At 40.9% G+C, this 20,785-nt stretch overlaps 1 protein-coding gene across 2 annotated transcripts in view; it reads left to right on the forward strand.

Annotated features, from left to right (window-relative positions):
- Positions 1-18,292, forward strand: part of CCDC150 (coiled-coil domain containing 150) — a 93,290-nt gene extending 74,998 nt beyond the window's left edge. For both annotated transcript variants that reach the window (XM_073675321.1, XM_073675322.1), the window contains 2 exons: positions 17,586-17,684; positions 18,065-18,292. In XM_073675321.1, the coding sequence (XP_073531422.1) occupies positions 17,586-17,684; positions 18,065-18,184 (219 nt within the window). In that variant the 3' untranslated portion in view covers positions 18,185-18,292. The remainder of the gene's footprint in view (positions 1-17,585; positions 17,685-18,064) is intronic.
- The last annotated feature ends 2,493 nt before the right edge of the window (positions 18,293-20,785 follow it).

The following is a 20,785-nucleotide window of genomic DNA, read 5'->3' on the forward strand; positions in this document are numbered from 1 at the left end:
CACTGCTGAACAGAGGCCAGACGGAGTCCAGAGTAACTGATGCCTCATTTTAGTGAATGAATCCCTTGGGGTTTCCTCTGAATTCCGTCACTAGGAGATTTAAATGGAAACCCCAATATCCGTGCTCAGCGTAGAGCACCGGATATATGGGAACATTTTACATAACATTTTGGATCACAATAAAAGCTTAGACTCAATCCACAAAAAAGCAAGTACCCACTCAGGTCTGTCATCTGTTAACGGAAATATAGAGGCTTCCACGTTACTGGTAGCACAAAGGCTCTGGAAAAGCGAAATGGTGCTTGCCCCCCAAAAGAAATTCAGCAAATTCTGTGCTCCCAAATCCAAATGTCCCCCCTCCCTTCTGAGCCCCTCAGTGTGCCTAAACCTCAATTAGCACATCCACATGCTTTGCATTTCTGTAGCGATAAGAGTCCACCTAATTTACGAGTGCATGACTCCTGAAGCACGAGCTGGGCACAATGTACTGGTCACTACAACGTACTGGACACTACAACAGAAGTTTGCAACTTTCACTCAGCAACATCCACTGCTGCTTGTTTCTGGAAAACACCCATGTAGTTCAAATCCTCACCACACTATACCGTAAAGGGGTATAATTTCCAAAATGTAGTCACTTGAGGTAGGATTCTGTTCTTCTAGCACTTAGGGTCTCTGTATATGGAGTCTGCATACTATTCTAGGAAAATCTGCTCTCCAGGAGGCAAATAGCGCTTCGTCCCTCCCGAGTCTCACCGTTTGGCTAAGCAGTACTGCACAGCCACATATGAGGTATTTCTAAATTCAGCAGAATTTGTGTGACAAATTTTGGTGCCATTTTTACCCATTTCCAGGGTGAAAATGTGAAATCTGGGGCTAAAACAGAACTTTGGTGGTAAAAAATGTAATTGTTTTCTTTACCGCCCAATGATGTAAAATTCTGTGAGGCACATGTGGTGTCAACATGCTCACTGCACCCCTACATGAATTCATTGAGAGGTGTAGTTTGTAAAATGGGGTCACTTATGGAGAGTTCTGCTCTTCTGGCACCTTAGGGGCTCTGCCAATGTGACGTGGCACCGTCAAAACAGTCCAGCAAAATATGAACTCCAATATAGAGCTTCTTCCCTTTTGAGCTTTGCACTGTGCCTTAAATGTAGTTTTCGACCACATATGGGGTATCTGTGTACTCAGGAGAAATTGCACAACGAATTTGGGGGTCCATTTTCTCCTGCTATCCTTGTGGAAATGAAAAACTTGGGGGCTAAAACAACATTTTTCTTGGGAAAATATATTTTTTTCGTTTTCACAGATCAACTTTGTAAAATTATGTGAAACACTTGTGGGTTCAAGGTGCTCACCACACATCTAGATAAATTCCTTGAGGGGTCTTGTTTCCAAAATGGGGTCACTTGTGGGGGTTTTCCACTGTTTAGGCACATTGGGGGCTCTCCAAACGCGACATGACACCCGCAGACCATTCCATTAAAGTCTGTGTTCCAAACTGCCACTCCTTCTTATCTGAGCTCTGCCGTGCACCCAAACAGTGGTTTTCTTCCACATATGGGGCATCTGCATACTCAGGAGAAATTGCATAACAAATTTTGGGTTCCATTTTCTCCTGTTACCCTTGTGAAAATAAAAAAATTGGTGCTAAAAGAGCATTTGTGTGTGAAAAAATTTTAATTTAGATTTTTCACGGCTCAATGTTATAAACTTATGTGAAGCACCTGAGGATTCAAGGTGCTCATCACACATCTAGATAAGTTCCCTGAAGGGTCTAGTTTCCAAAATGGTGTCATTTGTGAGGGGTTTCCACTGTTTAGGTACATCTGGGGCTCTTCAAACGCGATATGACGTCTGCTAATTATTCCAGCAAATTTTGCATTCAAAAAGTCAAATGGCGCTCCTTCCCTTCCAAGCTCTGCTGTGCTCCCAAACAGTAATTTTCCCCCACATATTGGGTATCAGTGTACTCATGAGAAGTTGCACAAGAAATTGCACAGTGCAATTTCACCTGTTACCCTTATGAAAATGCAAAATTAGGGGTTAAAAATAATTTTTGTGGGAAATATGTGAAACATGTTATAAACTTCTGTGAAGCACCTGGGGGTTCAAGGTGCTCACCACATATCTAGGTAAGTTTCCTGAGGGGCCTAGTTTCCAAAATGGTGTCACTTGTTTCTACTGTTTAGGCACATCAGGGGCTCTCCAAATGTTACATGGCATCCGCTAATTATTCCAGCAAAATTCAGAAGTCAAGCGGTGCTCCATCCCTTCTGAACCCTGCCGTGCACCCAAACAGTGGTTTTCCCCACATATGGGATGTTGGCATGCTCAGGAGAAATTGCACAAGAAATTTTTGGGTCCTTTTTTCCTGTTACCCTTACGAAAATAAAAAATGGGTCTAAAGTAAAATTTTGGTGAAAAAAAGTTTAAATGTTCATTGCTTTCTTCCACATTCCAAAAATTCCTGTGAAGCACCTGAAGGGTTAATAAACTTCTTGAATGTCTTTTTGAGTACCTTGAGGGGTGCAGTTTTTAGAAAGGTGTCACTTTTGGGTATTTTCTGTCATATAGACCCTTCAAAATCAATTAAAATGTGATGTGGTCTCTAAAAAAAAATGGTTTTGTAAATTTTGTTGGAAAAATGTGAAATCGCTGGTCAACTTTTAGCCCTTATAACTTCGTAACAAAAAAAATTAGTTTTAAAAATTTTGCTGATGTAAAGTAGACATGTGGGAAATGTTATTTATTAACTATTTTGTGTGACATATCTCTTTGATTTAAGGGCATAAGAATTCAACGTTTGAAAATTGCAGAAATTCCAAAATTTTCACCAAATTTTCAGTATTTTTCGCAAATAAGCCCAAGTCATATCAAAGAAATTTTACCAATATCATGAAGTACAATATGTCACGAAAAAACAATCTCAGAATCAGTGGGATGCGTTGAAGCGTTCCAGAGTTATTATCTCATAGTGACGCTGGTCAGAATTGTAAAAATTGGCCTGGTCATGAAGGTGCAAATAGCCTTTGGGGGTAAAGGGGTTAATTATGTCCCATTGGTGTTCTGCATTTTTCATGGAGACCTATGTGTCCCCATAGTAACAGACTACAAAAAGCCCTGTGTATTCCGATCCTGCAATCACAATCCATACATCTTTCTCCTACTTATTACTTACATTTGGTAGGTTAGGAAAAACAGTGGACAGATGGATAGTGAACACTACAGAATCTGACTACAGAATCCTAATACAGTTTGTTTGTAGTCTGTTACCATGGAGACACATAGGTTTTACAGAAGCTGTACACATAAAATGGTAGGCTATTTCTATTTACCGTATTTTTCGGACTATAAGACGCACTTTTTTCCTCCAAAAATTTGGAGGAAAGTGGGGGTTGCGTCTTATAGTCCGAATGTGGTGTGTGTGTGTGTGTGTGTATATGTATATACAGTGGGTACGGAAAGTATTCAGATCCCTTTAAATTTTTCACTTTGTTTCATTGCAGCCATTTGGTAAATTCTAAAAAGTTCATTTTTTTTCTCATTAAAGTACTCTGCACCCCATACTGACTGAAGAAAAAACAGAAATGCGGAAATTTTTGGAAATTTATTAAAAAAGAAAAACTGAAATATCACATGGTCATAGGTATTCAGATCCTTTGCTCAGTATTGAGTAGAAGCACCCTTTTGAGCTAGTACAGCCATGAGTCTTCTTGGGAATGATGCAACCAGTTTTTCACCCCTGGATTTGGGGATCCTCTGCCATTCTTGCTTGCAGATCCTCTCCAGTTCCATCAGGTTGAATGGTGAATGTTGGTGGACAGCCATTTTCAGGTCTCTCCAGAGATGTTCAATTGGGTTTAGGTCAGGGCTCTGGCTGAGCCAGTCAAGAATGGTCACAGAGTCATTCTGAATTCACTCCTTTGTTATTTTAGCTGTGTGCTTAGGGTCATTGTCTTGTTGGAAGGTGAACCTTCGGCCAAGTCTGAGGTCTAGAGCACTCTAGAAGAGGTTTTTCATCCAGAATATCTCTGTACTTGGCCGCATTCATGTTTCATTCAATTGCAACCAGTCACCCTGTCACTGTAGCTGAAAAACACCCCCATAGCATGATGCTGCCATCACCATGTTTCACTGTTGGGATTGTATTGGGCAGGTGATGAGCAGTGCCTGGTTTTCTCCACACATACCGCTTAGAATTATCACCAAAAAGTTCTATCTTCGTCTCATCAGACCAGAGAATCTTATTTCTCATAGTCTGGGAGTCCTTCATGTGTTTTTGAGCAAATTCTGTGCCGGCTTTCATATGTCTTGCCCTGAGGAGAGGCTTCGTCAGGCCACTCTGCCATAAATGCCCGACTGATGGAGGGCTGCAGTGATAGTTGACTTTGTGGAACTTTCTCCCATCTCCTTACTGCATCTCTGTAGCTCAGCCACAGTGATCTTGGGGTTCTTCTTTACCTCTCTCACCAAGGCTCTTCTCCCACGATTTGCTCAGTTTGGCTGGGCAGCCAGGTCTAGGAAGACTTCTGGTGGTCCCAAACTTCTTCCATTTGAGGATTATGGAGGCCACTGTGCTCTTGGGAACCTTGAGTAATGCAGAAATTCTTTTGTAACCGTGGCCAGATCTGTGTCTTGCCACAATTCTGTCTCTGAGTTCCTTGGGCAGTTCCTTTTGAGCTCATGATTCTCATTTGGTCTGACATGAACTTTGAGCTGTGAGGTCTTATATAGACAGGTGTGTGCCTTTCCAAATCAAGTCCTATCAGTTTAATCAGTTTAATTAAACACAGCTGGACTGCAATGAAGGAGTAGAACGATCTTAAGGAGGATCACAAGGAAATGGACAGCATGTGACTTAAATATGAGTGTCTGAGCAAAGGGTCTGAATACTTATGACCTTGTGATATTTCAGTTTTTCTTTTTTAATAAATTTGCAAAAATTTCTACATTTCTGTTTTTTTTCAGTCAAGATGGGGTGCAGAGTGTACTTTAATGAGGAAAAAAAATGAACTTTTTAGAATTTACCAAATGGCTGCAAAAAACAGTGAAAAATTTAAAAGGGGTCTGAATACTTTCCGTACCCACTGTGTGTGTGTGTGTATGTGTGTGTGTGTGTATATATATATATATATATATATATATATATATATATATATATATATATATATATATATATATATATATATAGTATATGTATGTATATACAGTATATGTATGTATATACAGTATATGTATGTATATACAGTATATGTATGTATATACAGTATATGTATGTGTATATATATATATACGCACACACTGTGGCTGGTGGAGGGAGTGGCAGCATAGGAGGAGTGGGGCACAAGAGGTGGGAGTGCTGCTGTAGCTCCTGTGCGTTTGCGTGTGCCCGCTGCTAAAGAAAATGAATATTCACTGCTCCCCACACCCATAGGCGTGGGAAGCACTGAATATCCATTCTCCTTAATAGCGGGCACACAGTATAGCGGCAGCGCGGCTCCTGCTGTGGCTGGGCGATCGCGTGTGCCCGCTTTTAAAGAGCATGAATATTCACCCCTCTCCACGCCCATGGGGCTGAATATTCATGCACTTTAATAGCAGGCACACACGATCGCGCAGCCACAGCAGGAGCCGCTCTGTGGCTACACTGTGTGCCTGCTATTAAGGTGAGTGAAGTCACTGCTCCCATCGCACACAGTCCCGGCCTGGGGAGCAATGACTATTCCGGCACAGCATCTCACCTTGCGAGGGTGCATGACCGTGAAGTCATGCGCGACTCACAAGGTGAGATGAGTGCTGGCAGCAGAGCAGGACGTAGCGCTGGAGCACAGGGAAGAAAGTTGAGTAGACATGTTTATTTTTTTTTGTGTACAGCGTGATGGGGACTAGGGGGGGCATGCAATCCAGGATGGGGGTGTCATGCATACCAGGAAGAGGGATTAGGGGGACCATGCATACCGGGAAGAGGGATGAGGGGGGGCATGCATACCAGAAAAGAGGGATGAGGGAGGACATGCATACCAAGATAGGGATGAGGGGTGCCATGCATACCAGGATGGAACGGTGCCATGTATACCAGGATGGAGGGGTGCCATGCACTCCAGGATGGAGATCAGGGGTGCCATGCATAACCGGGTGGGTATCAAGAGTGCCATGCTTACCAGGATGGGGATGGGGGCCACGTATAATATGAAGAGGGGGACCATATATACAGTTGTGCTCAAAAGTTTACATACCCCGGCAGAATTTTTGCTTTCTTGGCCTTGTTTCAGAGAATATGAATGATAACAAAAAAACTTTTTCTCCACTCATGGTTATTGGTTGGGTGAAGCCATTTATCGTCAAACTACTGTGTTTTCTCTTCTTAAATCTTAATGACAACCAAAAACATCCAAATGACCCTGATCAAAAGTTCACATACCCTGGTGATTTTGGCCTGATAACATGCACAGAATTTGACACAAATGGGTTTGAATGGCTACTAAAGGTAACATCCTCACCTGTGACCTGTTTGCTTGTAATCAGTGTGTGTGCATAAAAACTGAGTGAGTTTCAGGGATCCAGACATACTCTTGCATCTTTCATCCAGCCACTGACATTTCTGGATTGTGAGTCATGGGGAAAGCAAAAGAATGGTCAACAGATCTACAGGAAAAGGTAGTTGAACTGTATAACACAGGAAAGGGATACAAAAAAATATCCAAGGAATTGATAATGCCAGTCAGCAGCGTTCAAACTGTGATGAACAAATGGAAAATCAGGGGCTCTGTAAAAGCCAAACCACGGTCAGGTAGACCAACAAAAACTTTGGCCACAACTGCCGGGAAAATTGTTCGGGATGCAAAGAAACACCAACTAATAACATCAGCTGAAATTCAGGACTCTCTGAAAACTAGCGGTGTGGCTGTTTCAAGATGCACAATAATGAGGCACTTGAAGAAAAATGGGCTGCATGGTTGAGTCGCCAGAAGAAAGCCATTACTGCGCTAATACCACAAAGTATCTCGCCTACAATATGCCAGACAGCACAGAGACAAGCCTCAAAACGTCTGGAACAAGGTAATCTGGAGTGATGACACTAAAATTTAACTTTTTGGCCACAACCATAAACGTTACATTTGGAGAGAGGTCAACAAGGCCTATGATGAAAGGAACACCATTCCTACAGTAAAGCACGGAGGTGGATCGCTGATGTGTGAGCTACAAAGGCGCAGGAAACTTGTAGTTGTTGAAGGAAAGATGAATGCAGCACATTATCAGCAAATACTGCAGGCAAATTTGCACTCATCAGCCTGGAAGCTGCGCATGGGACGTACTTGGACGTTCCAACATGACAACGATCCAAAACACAAGGCCAAGTCGACCTGTCATTGGTTACAGCAGAACAAAGTGAAGGTTCTGGAGTGGCCATCTCAGTTCCCTGACCTCAATATCATTGAGCCACTCTGGGGAGATCTCAAGCACGCAGTTCATGCTAGACAGCCCAGGAATTTACAGGAACTGGAGGCTTTTTGCTAAGAAGAATGGGCAGCTTTACCATCTGAGAAATTAAAGAACCTCATCCACAACTACCACAAAAGACTTCAAGCTGTCATTGATGTTAGAGGGGGCAATACACGGTATTAAGAACTGGGGTATGTGAACTTTTGATCAGGGTCATTTGGATGTTTTTGGTTAACATTAAGATTTAAAAAGAGAAAACACAGTAGTTTGACAATAAATGGCTTCACTCAACCAATAACCATGAGTGGAGAAAAAGTTTTTTTGTTATCATTCATATTCTCTGAAACAGGAGTAATGGATTTTTCCTGGCAGAGTGGCCTTTCAGCCCATGTTGATACAGTACTCGTTTCACTGTGGATATTGACACAATCTTACCAGCTTCCGCCATCATCTTCACAAGGTCTTTTGCTTTTGTCCTTGGGTTGCTACGCACATGTCGGACCAAAGCACTTTTATCTCTGGGACACAGAACCCATCTCCTTCCTCAGCGGTATGATGGCTGGACATTCCCAACTTGTTTGTACTTGGGTATAATTGTTTGTACAGATGAACGAGGCACCTTCAGGTATCTTGAAATTGTACCCAAGGATGAGCCAGACTTGTGCAAGTCCACAATTCTCTTTCTGATATCTTGGCTGATTTCTTTAGACTTTCCCACGATGTTACACAAAGAAGCAGTGTGTTTCAGGTGTGCATTAAAATACATCCATGGGTGTGTCTCTAGTTAACTCAGATGTTGCCAAAAAAACCTCTCATAATCTTCCAAACACATGACATCATCATATGGGCAGTCCAGAATTGTTTAAAGGCATAGTAATCTTAGTGTATGTAAACTTTTGACTTTGCAGTAAGTAATAAAAATGCCTTTAGTGATGAGCGAGTATGATCTGTTAACCGTTTCGGCGAGTATGCTCGGGCCGAGCACCGAGTAGTTACAGCTGCTCGGTGTTATGTTTGAATCGCTCCCGTGTGCATGATTTGCGACTGTTTGACAGCTTTAGTACATGTAAGGAATGTCTATTTTTTACACATTCCTCACATGTATTAAAGTTGTCAAACAGTCGCAAATCATGCACACGGTAGTGATTCAAACATAACACCGAGCAGCTGTAACTACTCGGTGCTCGGCCCTAGCATACTCGCCGAAAGGGTTAACAGAACATACTCGCTCATCACTAAATGCCTTAAAACATTCTCGCTCTCATTATTCTGGCATTTGGCAAATATTAAACATTATATTAATCCTAATTGACCTAAAACGGGAAAAGTTTATTTTGATTTCATGTCAAATATTGAGAAAAACATGCAGATGTGTCTTTCCATGAAGTGTATGTAAACTTCAGGGGCATGCCCAGGCGTTGTAGGGAGGTCATATAGGCACGTGGAGGCCACACACAATACTGAGCCTCATTTTGACTTGTTTTAAGGACATTACATCAAAGTTGGATCAGCCTGTAGTATGTTTTTCCACTTTAATTTTGGGGGTGACTCCAAATCCAGGCCTCCATTGGTTAATAAATTTGATTTCCATTGATGATTTTTGTGTGATTTTGTTGTCAGCACATTCAACTGTGTACAGAACAAAGTATTCAATGAGAATATTTCATTCATTCAGATCTAGGATGTGTTATTTGAGTGTTCCCTTTATTTTTTTGCCATTTATATGGATACACCTAAATTAAATGGGAATGGTTGGTGATATTAAATTCCTGTTTGTGGCACATTATTATATGGGAGGGGGAAAACTTTTCCAGATGGGTGGTGACCATCGCAGCCATTTTGAAGTTTGCCATTTTGGATCCAGCTTTATTTTTTTAAATGGGAAGAGGGTCATGTGACACATCAAACTTATTGAGAAGTTCATAAGAAAAACAATGGTGTGCTTGGTTTTAACGTAACTTTATTCTTTCATGAGTTATTTACAAGTTTATGACCACTTTAAATGTGTTCAAAGTGCTGCCCATTGTGTTGGATTGTCAATGCAACCCTCTTCTCCCACTCTTGACACACTGATAGCAACACCGCAGAAGAAATGCTAGCACAGGCTTCCAGTATCCGTTGTTTCAGATGCTGCACATCTCGTATCTTCACAGCATAGACAATTGCCTTCAGATGACCACCAAAGATAAAAGTCTAAGGGGGTCAGATCGGGAGACCTTGGTGGCCATTCAACTGGCCCACGACGACCAATCCACTTTACAGGAAACTGTTCATGTAGGAATGCTCGGAGCTGACATCCATAATGTGGTAGTGCACCATCTTGTTGGAAAAACTCAGGGAAGGTGCCATCTTCAGTGCATAAAGAGGGCAACACATCATCATGTAGCAATTTCAGATATCCAGTGGCATTGAGGTTTCCATTGATGAAGAATTGGCCCACTATCTTTGTACCCCATATACCACACCATACCATCAGTTTTTGTGTTCCAACAGTCTTGGAGGGATCTATCCACTGTGGGTTAGTGTCAGACCAATAGCGGTGGTTTTGTTTGTTAACTTCACCATTCACAAAAAAGTTTGCCTCATCACTGAACATAATGTTCTGTGTAAACTGAGGGTCCTGTTCCAATTTTTGTTTTGCCCATTCTGCAAATTCAGTGGGCCGATCTGGGTCATCCTCATTGAGATGCTGCAGCAGCTGGATTTTGTAAGGGTGCCATTTGTGAGTAGCTAATATCCGCCGAAGGGATGTTCGACTGATGCCACTCTCCAGTGACATGCGGCGAGTGCTACGCTGTGGGCTCTTGCTGAATGAAGCTAGGACAGCCACTGATGTTTCTTCATTAGTGACAGTTTTCTTGGGTCAACATTTTGGCAAATCCAACACTGAACCTGTTTCAAGAAATTTGGCAAGCAGTTTGCTAACTGTAGCATGGGACATGGGTGGTTCACCAGACATCAACACAATTTCTATCTACTCCTCACGTGTTAACCTCTGCGGCATGTCAATGGCTGTAAACAAAGAGAACCTTGTAAATAACTCATGAAAGAATAAAGTTACATTAAAACCAAGCACACTATTATTTTACTTATGAAATTCTCAATAAGTTTGATGTCCCTCTTCCCATTGAAAAAAATAAAGTTGGATCCAAAATGGCCGACTCCAAAATGGCCACCATGGTCACCACCCATCTGGAAAAGTTTTCCCCCTCCCATATACTAATGTGCCACAAACAGGAAGTTGATATCACCAACCATTCCCATTTTATTTAGGTGCATCCATATATATGGGATAGATATATATATATATAATAAAATACAGTTGAAACCAGAAGTTTACATACACACAAAATTGTTGGCACCCATCTGTTAAAATAAGAAATACTCAAGAGTCACTGAAATGACGTGAAGCGGACAGAGGTAAATTTACATTTTAAATTTCCTGAATATCAACAGTCAGAAATTGTTTTATAATTTTGGTTCAGCAGTAAGACAAAACAAACCTGAGAATGGCTTAAACAAAAAATGATGATACCCTTAACTTAATATTTTGTTTCCCAACTTTTTAAGCTATCACTGCAAAAAACTATTTCTGTAAATATCAATGAGACTTCTGCACCTATCCACAGGTATGTTAGCCCACTCCTCTCCTCATGAGCAAACTGCTCCAGCTGTCTCAGATGTGAAGGTGCCTTCTCCAGACGGCATGTGTCATCTGCTTCCACAGATATTCTATAGGGCTTAGATCAGGGATCATAGATAGCCACTTCAGAATAGTTCAGTGCTTTGCTCTTAGCCATTCTTGGATGTTTTTAGCTGTTTGTTTTCAGTCATTACCCTGCTAAAGGACCTATGACCTGTAATTCTGACCAAGCTTTCTGACACTGAGCAGCACATTTCACTTCAGAATTGCCTTGATAGTCTTGAGATTTCATTGTACATTGCACAGATTCAAGACACCCTGTGCCAAATGCACCTAGGTAACCACAAAACATAACTGTGCCTCCTCCATGTTTTACAGTAGGTACAATGTTCTCTCCTTTGTATGCTTCACTTTTGCGTCTGTGAACTTGGAGCTGATATGACTTGCCAAAAAAGCTCCAGTTTTGTCTCATCTGTCCAAAAGACTTTCTCACAGAAGCTTTGTGGCTTGTCAGTATTCATTTTGGCAAATTCTTCCATTTCCATCCACATTTTAGGTTCCTCCTTGGTTGTGTTCCATGAAGTCCACTTTGGCCAAGACAGTCACGGATGGTGTGATCTGTCATAATTGCATCTTGACCTTGGAATTCACCTCTAATCTCTTTGGAAGTTGTTAGGCTCTTTGGTTACTATTGGTATTTTCCATCTCTTCAATTTGTAATTCATTTTCCTCTTGTGGCCACATTCAATGAGATTCGCTAGAGTCCCATGTACCTTAAACTTTTGAATAATATGTGCAACTATAGTAACATGAAAATCAAGCTGTTTGGAGATGGTCTTATAGCCTTTACCATTAACATGTTTGCCTATCATTTTCTTTCTAATCTCCTGAGACAATGCTCTCCTTAGCTTTCTTTCTTCCATGTTCACTGTGATACATACTATGATACCAAACAACACAGTTACTACTTTTCACACTATAAATAGGCAGATTAACTGACTGATTACAACTTTGTTAGACCTCTATGATCTTTGAGGCAGTGACTGGGATCATATACGAGGGACGTTATATATCCCCAGAATGTGTACAGAGACCTATTAAATCCATTGGAGTGCATTGCAGTCACAGGCACACCTGCTACTGCCATGCAGGAATGAAGGTGAGCATTGACCTGGTCAGGCTATCTGGCTAAGGCAGATTAACTAAAACCGGGCAGGGCCTTCATTTCTTGGAGGAGGCTACAGGAGGCAGTGGGGTGGTCTCCTCCCTCCAATCTAGGTTTTCCAGTGGCTCTTGCCACTGGTCCTTTAAAAAACCCCTGCATTAAGGATTAGTGTTGTTCGGTGTTGGGACATGCTAGGAATGTAGCAGGAAAGCTTGGTGGGCCTGTGTGTAGCTGAACCTACGCCTGGGAAGGCTCTGCACCTGTCAGGCTCTGAGCAGCCCGGCGCAGCTGTTGCCCACGGCAACCATTGTTTATGGACTTTAACCGGTTCCCGACCGCCCACTGTAGATAAACGTCGGCGCTTGCCGGGTTCTGTGCAGCGCCGACGTTTAAAAACGGTGGGTGGTCTCGCAGCGCTCAGGACCCCCAGGGTCCTGCAAGCGCTGCGATTCCGGTGCAGAGCGTTAGCTCTGACAGGGAACATCATCGGGACCTGATTAGATCAGGTCCCAGTGATGTTAACCCCTTGCTGTCTTCTATATGCTGTGATCTATAGTGATCGCGGCATATAGGAGACAGCAGGAGGAGAGGGGGTCGTCTTACCTCTCCGAAGACCTCCGTTTCCTTCCAGGACCTGGGGTTGCTATGGCAGCTGGAGGTCACATGACCGCCTCCAGCTCTGCCATATATGGTGTCCTGTCTGGCTCAGCCTGCAAGCTGAGCCAGAAAGGAGACTGACTGAAACAGTCAGGGAAGATCTCATGTAATGTAATATATGTCTATTACATTACATGAGATCAGTGATCAGAAAAATAAAAATTAATGTCCCATACAGCGACTAAGTAAAAATGTAAAAAAAAGTAAAAAAAAAGTTTTTAAACTATTAAAAAAAAAAAATCACAAAATAAATAAAAATAAATAAATAAAATATTAAACCAATAAATCCGTATATTTTTACAAAACCAAAAAAAGTACACATATTTGGTATCGCCGCGTCCGAAACAACCCGAGCTATAAAACTGTCTCACTAATTAACTCCTTCTGTGCACACCATAATAAAAATAAATAAAAAACGGAGCAAAAAACTATGCTTTTTCATCATATCGCCAAACAAAAAGTGGAAAAAAATGCGATCAAAAAACAAAATAGAAATAAAAATGGTACCGCTGAAAACGTCATCTTGTTCCACAAAAAAAAAGCTGCCATACAGCTCCATCAGCCAAAAAATAAAAAAGTTATAGCGCTCAGAATAAAGCAATGCAAAAAAAATATTTTTTTCTATAAAATTGTTTTATTGTGTAAAAGCGCCAAAACATAAAAAAATACAGTAAGTGTAGTATCGCTATAAACGTACTTACCCCAAGAATAATGCTGCCTGATCACTTTTACCACACGCAGAACGGCATAAAAAAAACCCTCAAAAAACTATTCCTGAATTGTTTGTTTTTGTTAATTTTACCTCCCAAAAAACGGAATAGAAAGCGATCAAAAAATGTCACGTTCCCAAAAATGGTACCAATAAAAATGTCAACTCGTCCCGCAAAAAACAAGCCGTCACATGACTCTGTCGGCCGAAATATGGAAAAATTATAGCTCTCAAAATATGGTGATGCAAAAACTAGATTTTGCAAAAAAAGCGTATTTTAGTGTGTGACAGCTGTCAGTCATAAAAACCCGATATAAATCTGGTATCTCTGTAATCGCACCGACCCAAAGAATAAAGTAATCTCATCACTTATACCGCACGAGGAACGGCGTAAAAAATAAATAAAACCAATTCTTCACCTGCTACTGATTTGTTTATTATGTCTCCCAAAGATCGCAGTAAGGCTCTGCTCACATTTATCCTGTGCTCTGCGCTGAGCACTTACACCAGAGTTTCCGTGTAAATCTCTGAAATACGTGATTCAGCCGGAACCCATGATGGAAGATTCCCTGTAATGAGGCAGATATAGGCCACTGTGGACGCCGTCTAGCCTGGGATCCCACGGTGTCATTTGTTTTAGGCGTGCATAAAAGTGCGGTTCGCCACAGTTTTGTGCACTTCTGAAAAAAAGGACACCGCTAAACAGAGGCCAGACGGAGTCCAGAGTAACTCTGCTGCCTCATTATAGTGAATGGATCCTGCAGGGGTTTCATCTGAATTACATCACTTGGAAATTTAGATGGAAACCCCGATGTAAGTGCTCAGCCTAGAGCGCCGGATAAATGTTACGTAAAATGTTCCCAATAAAAGCTTCAACTCAGTCCTCAAAAAAAGCTAGTCCCCACTCAGGTCCGTCATCTGTTAAAAATATAAGGGACTTCCAAGTTACTGGTAGCAGAAAGGCTCTGGAAAAGCAAAATGACCCTTGCCCCCCTAAAGAAATTCAGAAAATTTCGTGCTCCCAAATCCAAATGCCTATTCTACAATAATTTGTTCTCCAATTGTCAAATAGCGCTCCGTCCCCCCCAGATCTCGCCGTACGGCTGAGCGGTACGATACAGCCACATATGGGGTATTGCCACTTTTAGAAGAAATTGTGTGACACATTTCGGCACCATTTTTACCCATTGCCCTGTGTGAAAATGTAAAATCTGAGGGTAAAACATTTTTTTGTGGTAAAAATATAATTATGCTTTTTTCACTGCCCAATGGTATAAATTTAAAAATTAAAAAATACTCACTACTTCCCTAGATGAATTCCTTGAGAGGTGTAGTTTACAAAATGGGGTCACTTGTGGGGGTTTCTGCTGTTTTGGCATGTCAGCGACTCTTCAAATGTGACATGGTGTCTGCTGCCTATCCCAGCCAACATAGCGCTCCTTTCTCTTCCGAACCCTGCCGTACACCAAAGCAGTGGTTTTCCCCCACATATGGGGTATCGGCGTACTCAGGAGAAATTGCACAACAAATTTCATGGTGCAATTTATCCTGTTACCCTTATGATAATGCAAAATTAGGGAATGAAAAACATTTTTTATGGGAAAAATGTGAAAATTTTATTTTTACGGCTCAATATTATAAACTTCTGTGAAGCAGCTGGGGGTGCAAGGTGCTCACCACACATCTAGATAAGTTCCCTAAGGGGTCTAGTTTCCAAAATGGTGGCACTTGTGGGGGGTTTCCACTGTTTAGGCACATCAGGAGCTCTCCAAACGCAACATGGCGTCTGCTAATTATTCCGACAAATTTTACATTCAAAAAGTCAAATGGCGCTCCTTCCCTTTCAAACCCTGCCATGTGCCCAAACAGTAAATTGCCTCCACATATGGGGTATCGGCGTGTTCAGGAGAAATTGCACAACAAATTTCATGGTGCAATTTATCCTATTACCCTTATGATAATGCAAAATTAAGGGATGAAAAACGGTTTTGTGGGAAAAATGTGAAAATTTTATTTTTACAGCTCAATATTATAAACTTCTGTGAAGCACCTTGGGGTTCAAGGTGCTCACCACACATCTAGATAAGTTCCCTAAGGGGTCTAGTTTCCAAAATGGTGTCACTTGTGGGGGGTTTCCACTGTTTAGGCACATCAGGAGCTCTCCAAACGCAACATGGCGTCTGCTAATTATTCCGACAAATTTTACATTCAAAAAGTCAAATGGCGCTCCTTCCCTTTCAAACCCTGCCATGTGCCCAAACAGTAAATTGCCTCCACATATGGGGTATCGGCGTGTTCAGGAGAAATTGCACAACAAATTTCATGGTGCAATTTATCCTATTACCCTTATGATAATGCAAAATTAAGGGATGAAAAACGGTTTTGTGGGAAAAATGTGAAAATTTTATTTTTACAGCTCAATATTATAAACTTCTGTGAAGCACCTTGGGGTTCAAGGTGCTCACCACACATCTAGATAAGTTCCCTAAGGGGTCTAGTTTCCAAAATGGTGTCACTTGTGGGGGGTTTCCACTGTTTAGGCACATCAGGAGCTCTCCAAACGCAACATGGCGTCTGCTAATTATTCAGACAAATTTTACATTCAAAAAGTCTAATGGCGCTCCTTCCCTTCCGAACCCTGCAGTGAGCCCAAACAGTGGTTTACCCTCACATATGGGGTATCAGCACGCTCAAGAGAAATTGCACAAAAAAATTTGGGGTCCATTTTTTCCTGTTACCCCTGTGAAAATAAAAAAAATTGGGTCTAAAGTAACATTTTTGTGAAAAAAGTTAAATGTTAATTTTTTTCTTCCACATTCCAAAAATTCCTGTGAAGCACCTGAAGGGTTAATAAAGTTCTTGAATGTGGTTTTGAGCACCTTGAGGGGTGCAGTTTTTAGAATGGTGTCACTTTTGGGTATTTTCTGTCATAAAGACCCCTCAAAGTGACTTCAAATATGATGTGGTCCCTAAAAAAATGTTTTTGTAAATTTTGTTGGAAAAATGAGAAATCGCTGGTCAACTTTTAACCCTTATAGCTCCCTAACAAAAAAAAATTTTGGTTCCAAAATTGTGCTGATGTAAAGTAGACATGTGGGAAATGTTATTTATTAACTATTTTGTGTGACATATCTCTCTGATTTAAGGGCATGAAAATTCAAAGTTTGAAAATTGCAAAATTTTCAAAATTTTCACCAAATTTCTGATTTTTTCACAAATAAACGCAAGTGATATCAAAGAAATTTTACCACTATCATGAAGTACAATATGTAATGAAAAAACAATCTCAGAATCGGGAATACGTTGAAGCGTTCCAGAGTAATTACTTCATAAACTGACAGTGGTCAGAATTGAAAAAATTGGCCCGGTCACGAAGGCAAAAACAGGCTCTGGCGCGAAGTGGTTAACCCGACTGCAAACCGGAGGACTTTCTGTTTACCCATGAGTTGCTGAATAAAAGCTGCTTATGTTGGACTTGCTTGGGTCACTGCCTCAGTTGCTGCACGGTGTGAACACCGCCGCCTTACAGATCTTATAGGACACACATTTGTTTAACATGTCTCTATGGTCAAATTATTTTTAATTTTTTAGGGGCACCATCTTTGTGGTCCAGGCCATTTTCATTGGTTAGTTGTTTTTTCCATTCTTTCTGTGTGTATGTATATATATTATATATATGTAATGTATATTCATACATTGAAATATAAAATGAGAGCAGTATATTTATATTTAGAATATGCAGACATATATTACCAGTGTTGCTAATATTTGGCAAAATTGCCAGTAACTTGTGTTTGGCATTCTTAAATAGTTTTGAAAAGTCTCCCTAATGAATAGTTATAGTGGGAAATGACTTTGCTTTCGTCAGATAAAATGTCCAAATGTTACTGTGATTTTGAAAATCGCAGTATAAACTGCGTCGCATAATGGACTCATGTGAGCACGGCTTTATTCACTCACAGGTCACAGTAGGACTTCAGGAAGCCCACAGTTGGTTACAGTCCAATTTCGATGAGCAGCAATTAGAAATTTTGAAGACCAGACAAAAAAGCGTAAAGGAGGTGAGCTTAGTATAAAATCATAAAATACACCAAACTTCTATGTAATGTACAGTCATCTATGACTAAATATGTATGGGATGGTGTTTTCTCCACTCAGATGTATTGTTTGTACTGGCTTGCTTGTGTATGATGTAACAAACCCACTTGTAGCTTAAGTGTGTATTATAGGCCAACTATGTCTCACTATGTTAAGCCTCAGACAGCTGAAGAATACATGAAGATCTTTGCCAAAATCCCATAAAGGGATCTATATTGCTATTAGCCATTACGTCTAAGATTGGACAAGGACTTCATAAATTATCAAAATTCTCTAGATTGTCCAGTAGATGTCAAGTGCCTACAAGCATCTTTATTAGAATAGTGCTTTCTATCTCTTATAGGATTTCAACAATTTGAAAACGTCTCCATACTTTCCTGTCTCAGCTGTGGAACACTGGCAGACCAAACAGAAGCTTCAGTTGATTTCCAGAAATGTGCTGCTTGAAGATAAAACCACCTAAAATTATGACGTTGCTCCTATGATTAGTGCTGCTCGAACATTTCACTTATTATGTACAAAGTAATATTTTATCATAATAAAGTAACTATTATTTTTCTATTCAAATACACATTTGTTTCTCCTCTTACTGTTTTTTTTTTTTATTTTCAATAGCGTAGAAAACGAGAGTTGAGTAAGCAGGGCTGCCACCAAGAATTTCAGGGCCCCATACTGACAAAATTATCGGGCCCCCTTGATACTCCGCCCAGTCTCCACCACAGCTCCGCCCCCACAACAAGGTAGACTCTTTGGGCCGGGCCCTACTCTACTCTAACCTATTAAAATTTCTTAAAATATTCAATACTCTTTTAGGTATATTTTTATTTATTTTTCTTTAAAGGAATGTGTCGCATACATTTTTTAAAATGACCAATAATATCTCATACAAGGGTGAAATACTATCACACCATGGCCAGACCACATATTACCACCACATTGTGACTAAATAATGGCACATACAAGGAACAAATACCGCCACACCATGGCCGGACCACATATACACCTGAGCTCTGTATATAGTGTATAGGTAATACAGTGATCATCAGTGACCTTATATACAGGAGCTCTGTACATAGTATATAATGTGTAGTGTCAGTGTACAGGTTAAGCCATGCCCTTACTATCAGTATTTGGTCAGTATTCGGTCAGTATTTTTTCTCAGGAGTGGGAGCAGGCTTGGACTGGTCCACAGGATAATCCTCTGGTGGGCCCCTGTGGAGGAGTGGGTCACCACCATCTTCTATGAGCAGTACTTGGCAGAATACACTTGAATCACTATGTACAGACAAAGGCAGCATCTTATTCATTTAACAATCTACCCAGTTCATTGTTATATAAATTTGTGATTGAGGATAATGTCACATTTGCATGAAGCTGAAAAGTGGGGTCCTGGAGTTGGTTACTGGTGGGACCTTTGCACCCGAGTCAGACACTACTTGTGTCTCTTGTATTCAGCTTCTCTGTGTCCCGCTCTTCAGTCTTCTATCAGGTAGTTTGTTGTGTAGGACATATATTGTTTTAGTGCCCTGCCCCCATCACAGAGATTGGCCCCGGTAACACTTGTAATGTAACTTGAGACTGGAGCTGACATTATGATACCACAATGGGTGAAGATATATGTGGTCTGCTGTCTGGAAATGGCGCCCCCCTTAATTCCTGGTTCTACTTGTGGAATATTGAGGGTAGTAATGATCACTCCCATCATTGTAACTGTGTGTAAAAAAAAAAAAAAAAAAAAGTCTAGACAAAAAAACTCACATGACACTTTTATTTTCTTTCTTTTTATTTTTTATTGGAATAACAATAAGCAACATTGTAATAGAAATATTACTGGCCCTTTAAGAAATTAAACTATGATCGCAATGACTCCCAGGTCAGGCCCCATAGAGACCACAGAACTGGCTGTGGTCATTGAGGACTGGCCGAGAGACACTGGACCCAAAGATCCAGAGGAAGGCGAAGAAACCCCTCGGAGAGTTCTACCTCAGGGGGGGAAAAAATTCCTTCCTGACCCCAGTTGTGGCGATCGGATATTTCCCTGGATCACGTCTGTCCTGCTGCATATTGCTGTATATCTGCATGTATTATAAGCTCAGGAGAGCCGATCCTGGAAAGGAAAAGACAAATATATCCTGCTCAAGAGGAGCTTACAATCTAATATACAATATTCATTCTGCTCCTGAGAGCATACAGAATAATCTTCGCTTTGTCCTAGATGCTTACAATCTAATATACAATGTACATGCTCCTGAAAGCATACAAAATAATGCACACCCTGTCCTAGGAGCTTACAATCTAATACACAATATACATGCTGCTCTTGAGGACATGCAGAATAATGGACACCCTCTCCTAGGAGTATACAATCTAATATACAATATACAGGCTTCTCCTGAGGGCATGCAGAATAATGTACACCCTGTCCTAGGAGCTTACAATCTAATATACAATATACATGCTGCTCTTGAGGGCATGCAAAATAATGGACACCCTGTCCTAGGAACTTACAATCTAATATACAATATACAGACTGCTCCTGAGGGCATGCAGAATAATGTACACCCTGTCCTAGGAACTTACAATCTAATATACAATATACATGCTGCTCTTGAGGGCATGCAAAATAATGGACACCCTCTCCTAGGAACTTACAATCTAATATACAATATACAGGCTGCTCCTAAGGGCATGCAGAATAATGCACACCCTGTCATAGGAACTTACAATCTAATATACAATATACAGGCGGCTCCTGAGGGCATGCAGAATAATCTACCCCATGTCCTAAGAGCTTACAATCTAATATACAATATACAGGTTGCTCCTGAGGGCATGCAGAATAATGTACACCCTGTCCTAGGAGCTTACAATCTAATATACATTATACAGGCTGCTCCTGGGGTCATACATAATAATGTACACCCTGTCCTAGGAGCTTACAATCTAATATACAATATACAGACGGCTCCTGAGGTCATACATAATAATGTACACCCTGTCCTAGGAGCTTACAATCTAATATACAATATACAAACGGCTCCTGAGGTCCTACATAATAATGTAC

This window comes from Phyllobates terribilis, unplaced genomic scaffold (assembly GCF_046119375.1).
Source record: "Phyllobates terribilis strain yellow unplaced genomic scaffold, ASM4611937v1 Scaffold_3__8_contigs__length_932513732, whole genome shotgun sequence".
Classification (NCBI taxonomy): Eukaryota; Metazoa; Chordata; class Amphibia; order Anura; family Dendrobatidae; genus Phyllobates; species Phyllobates terribilis.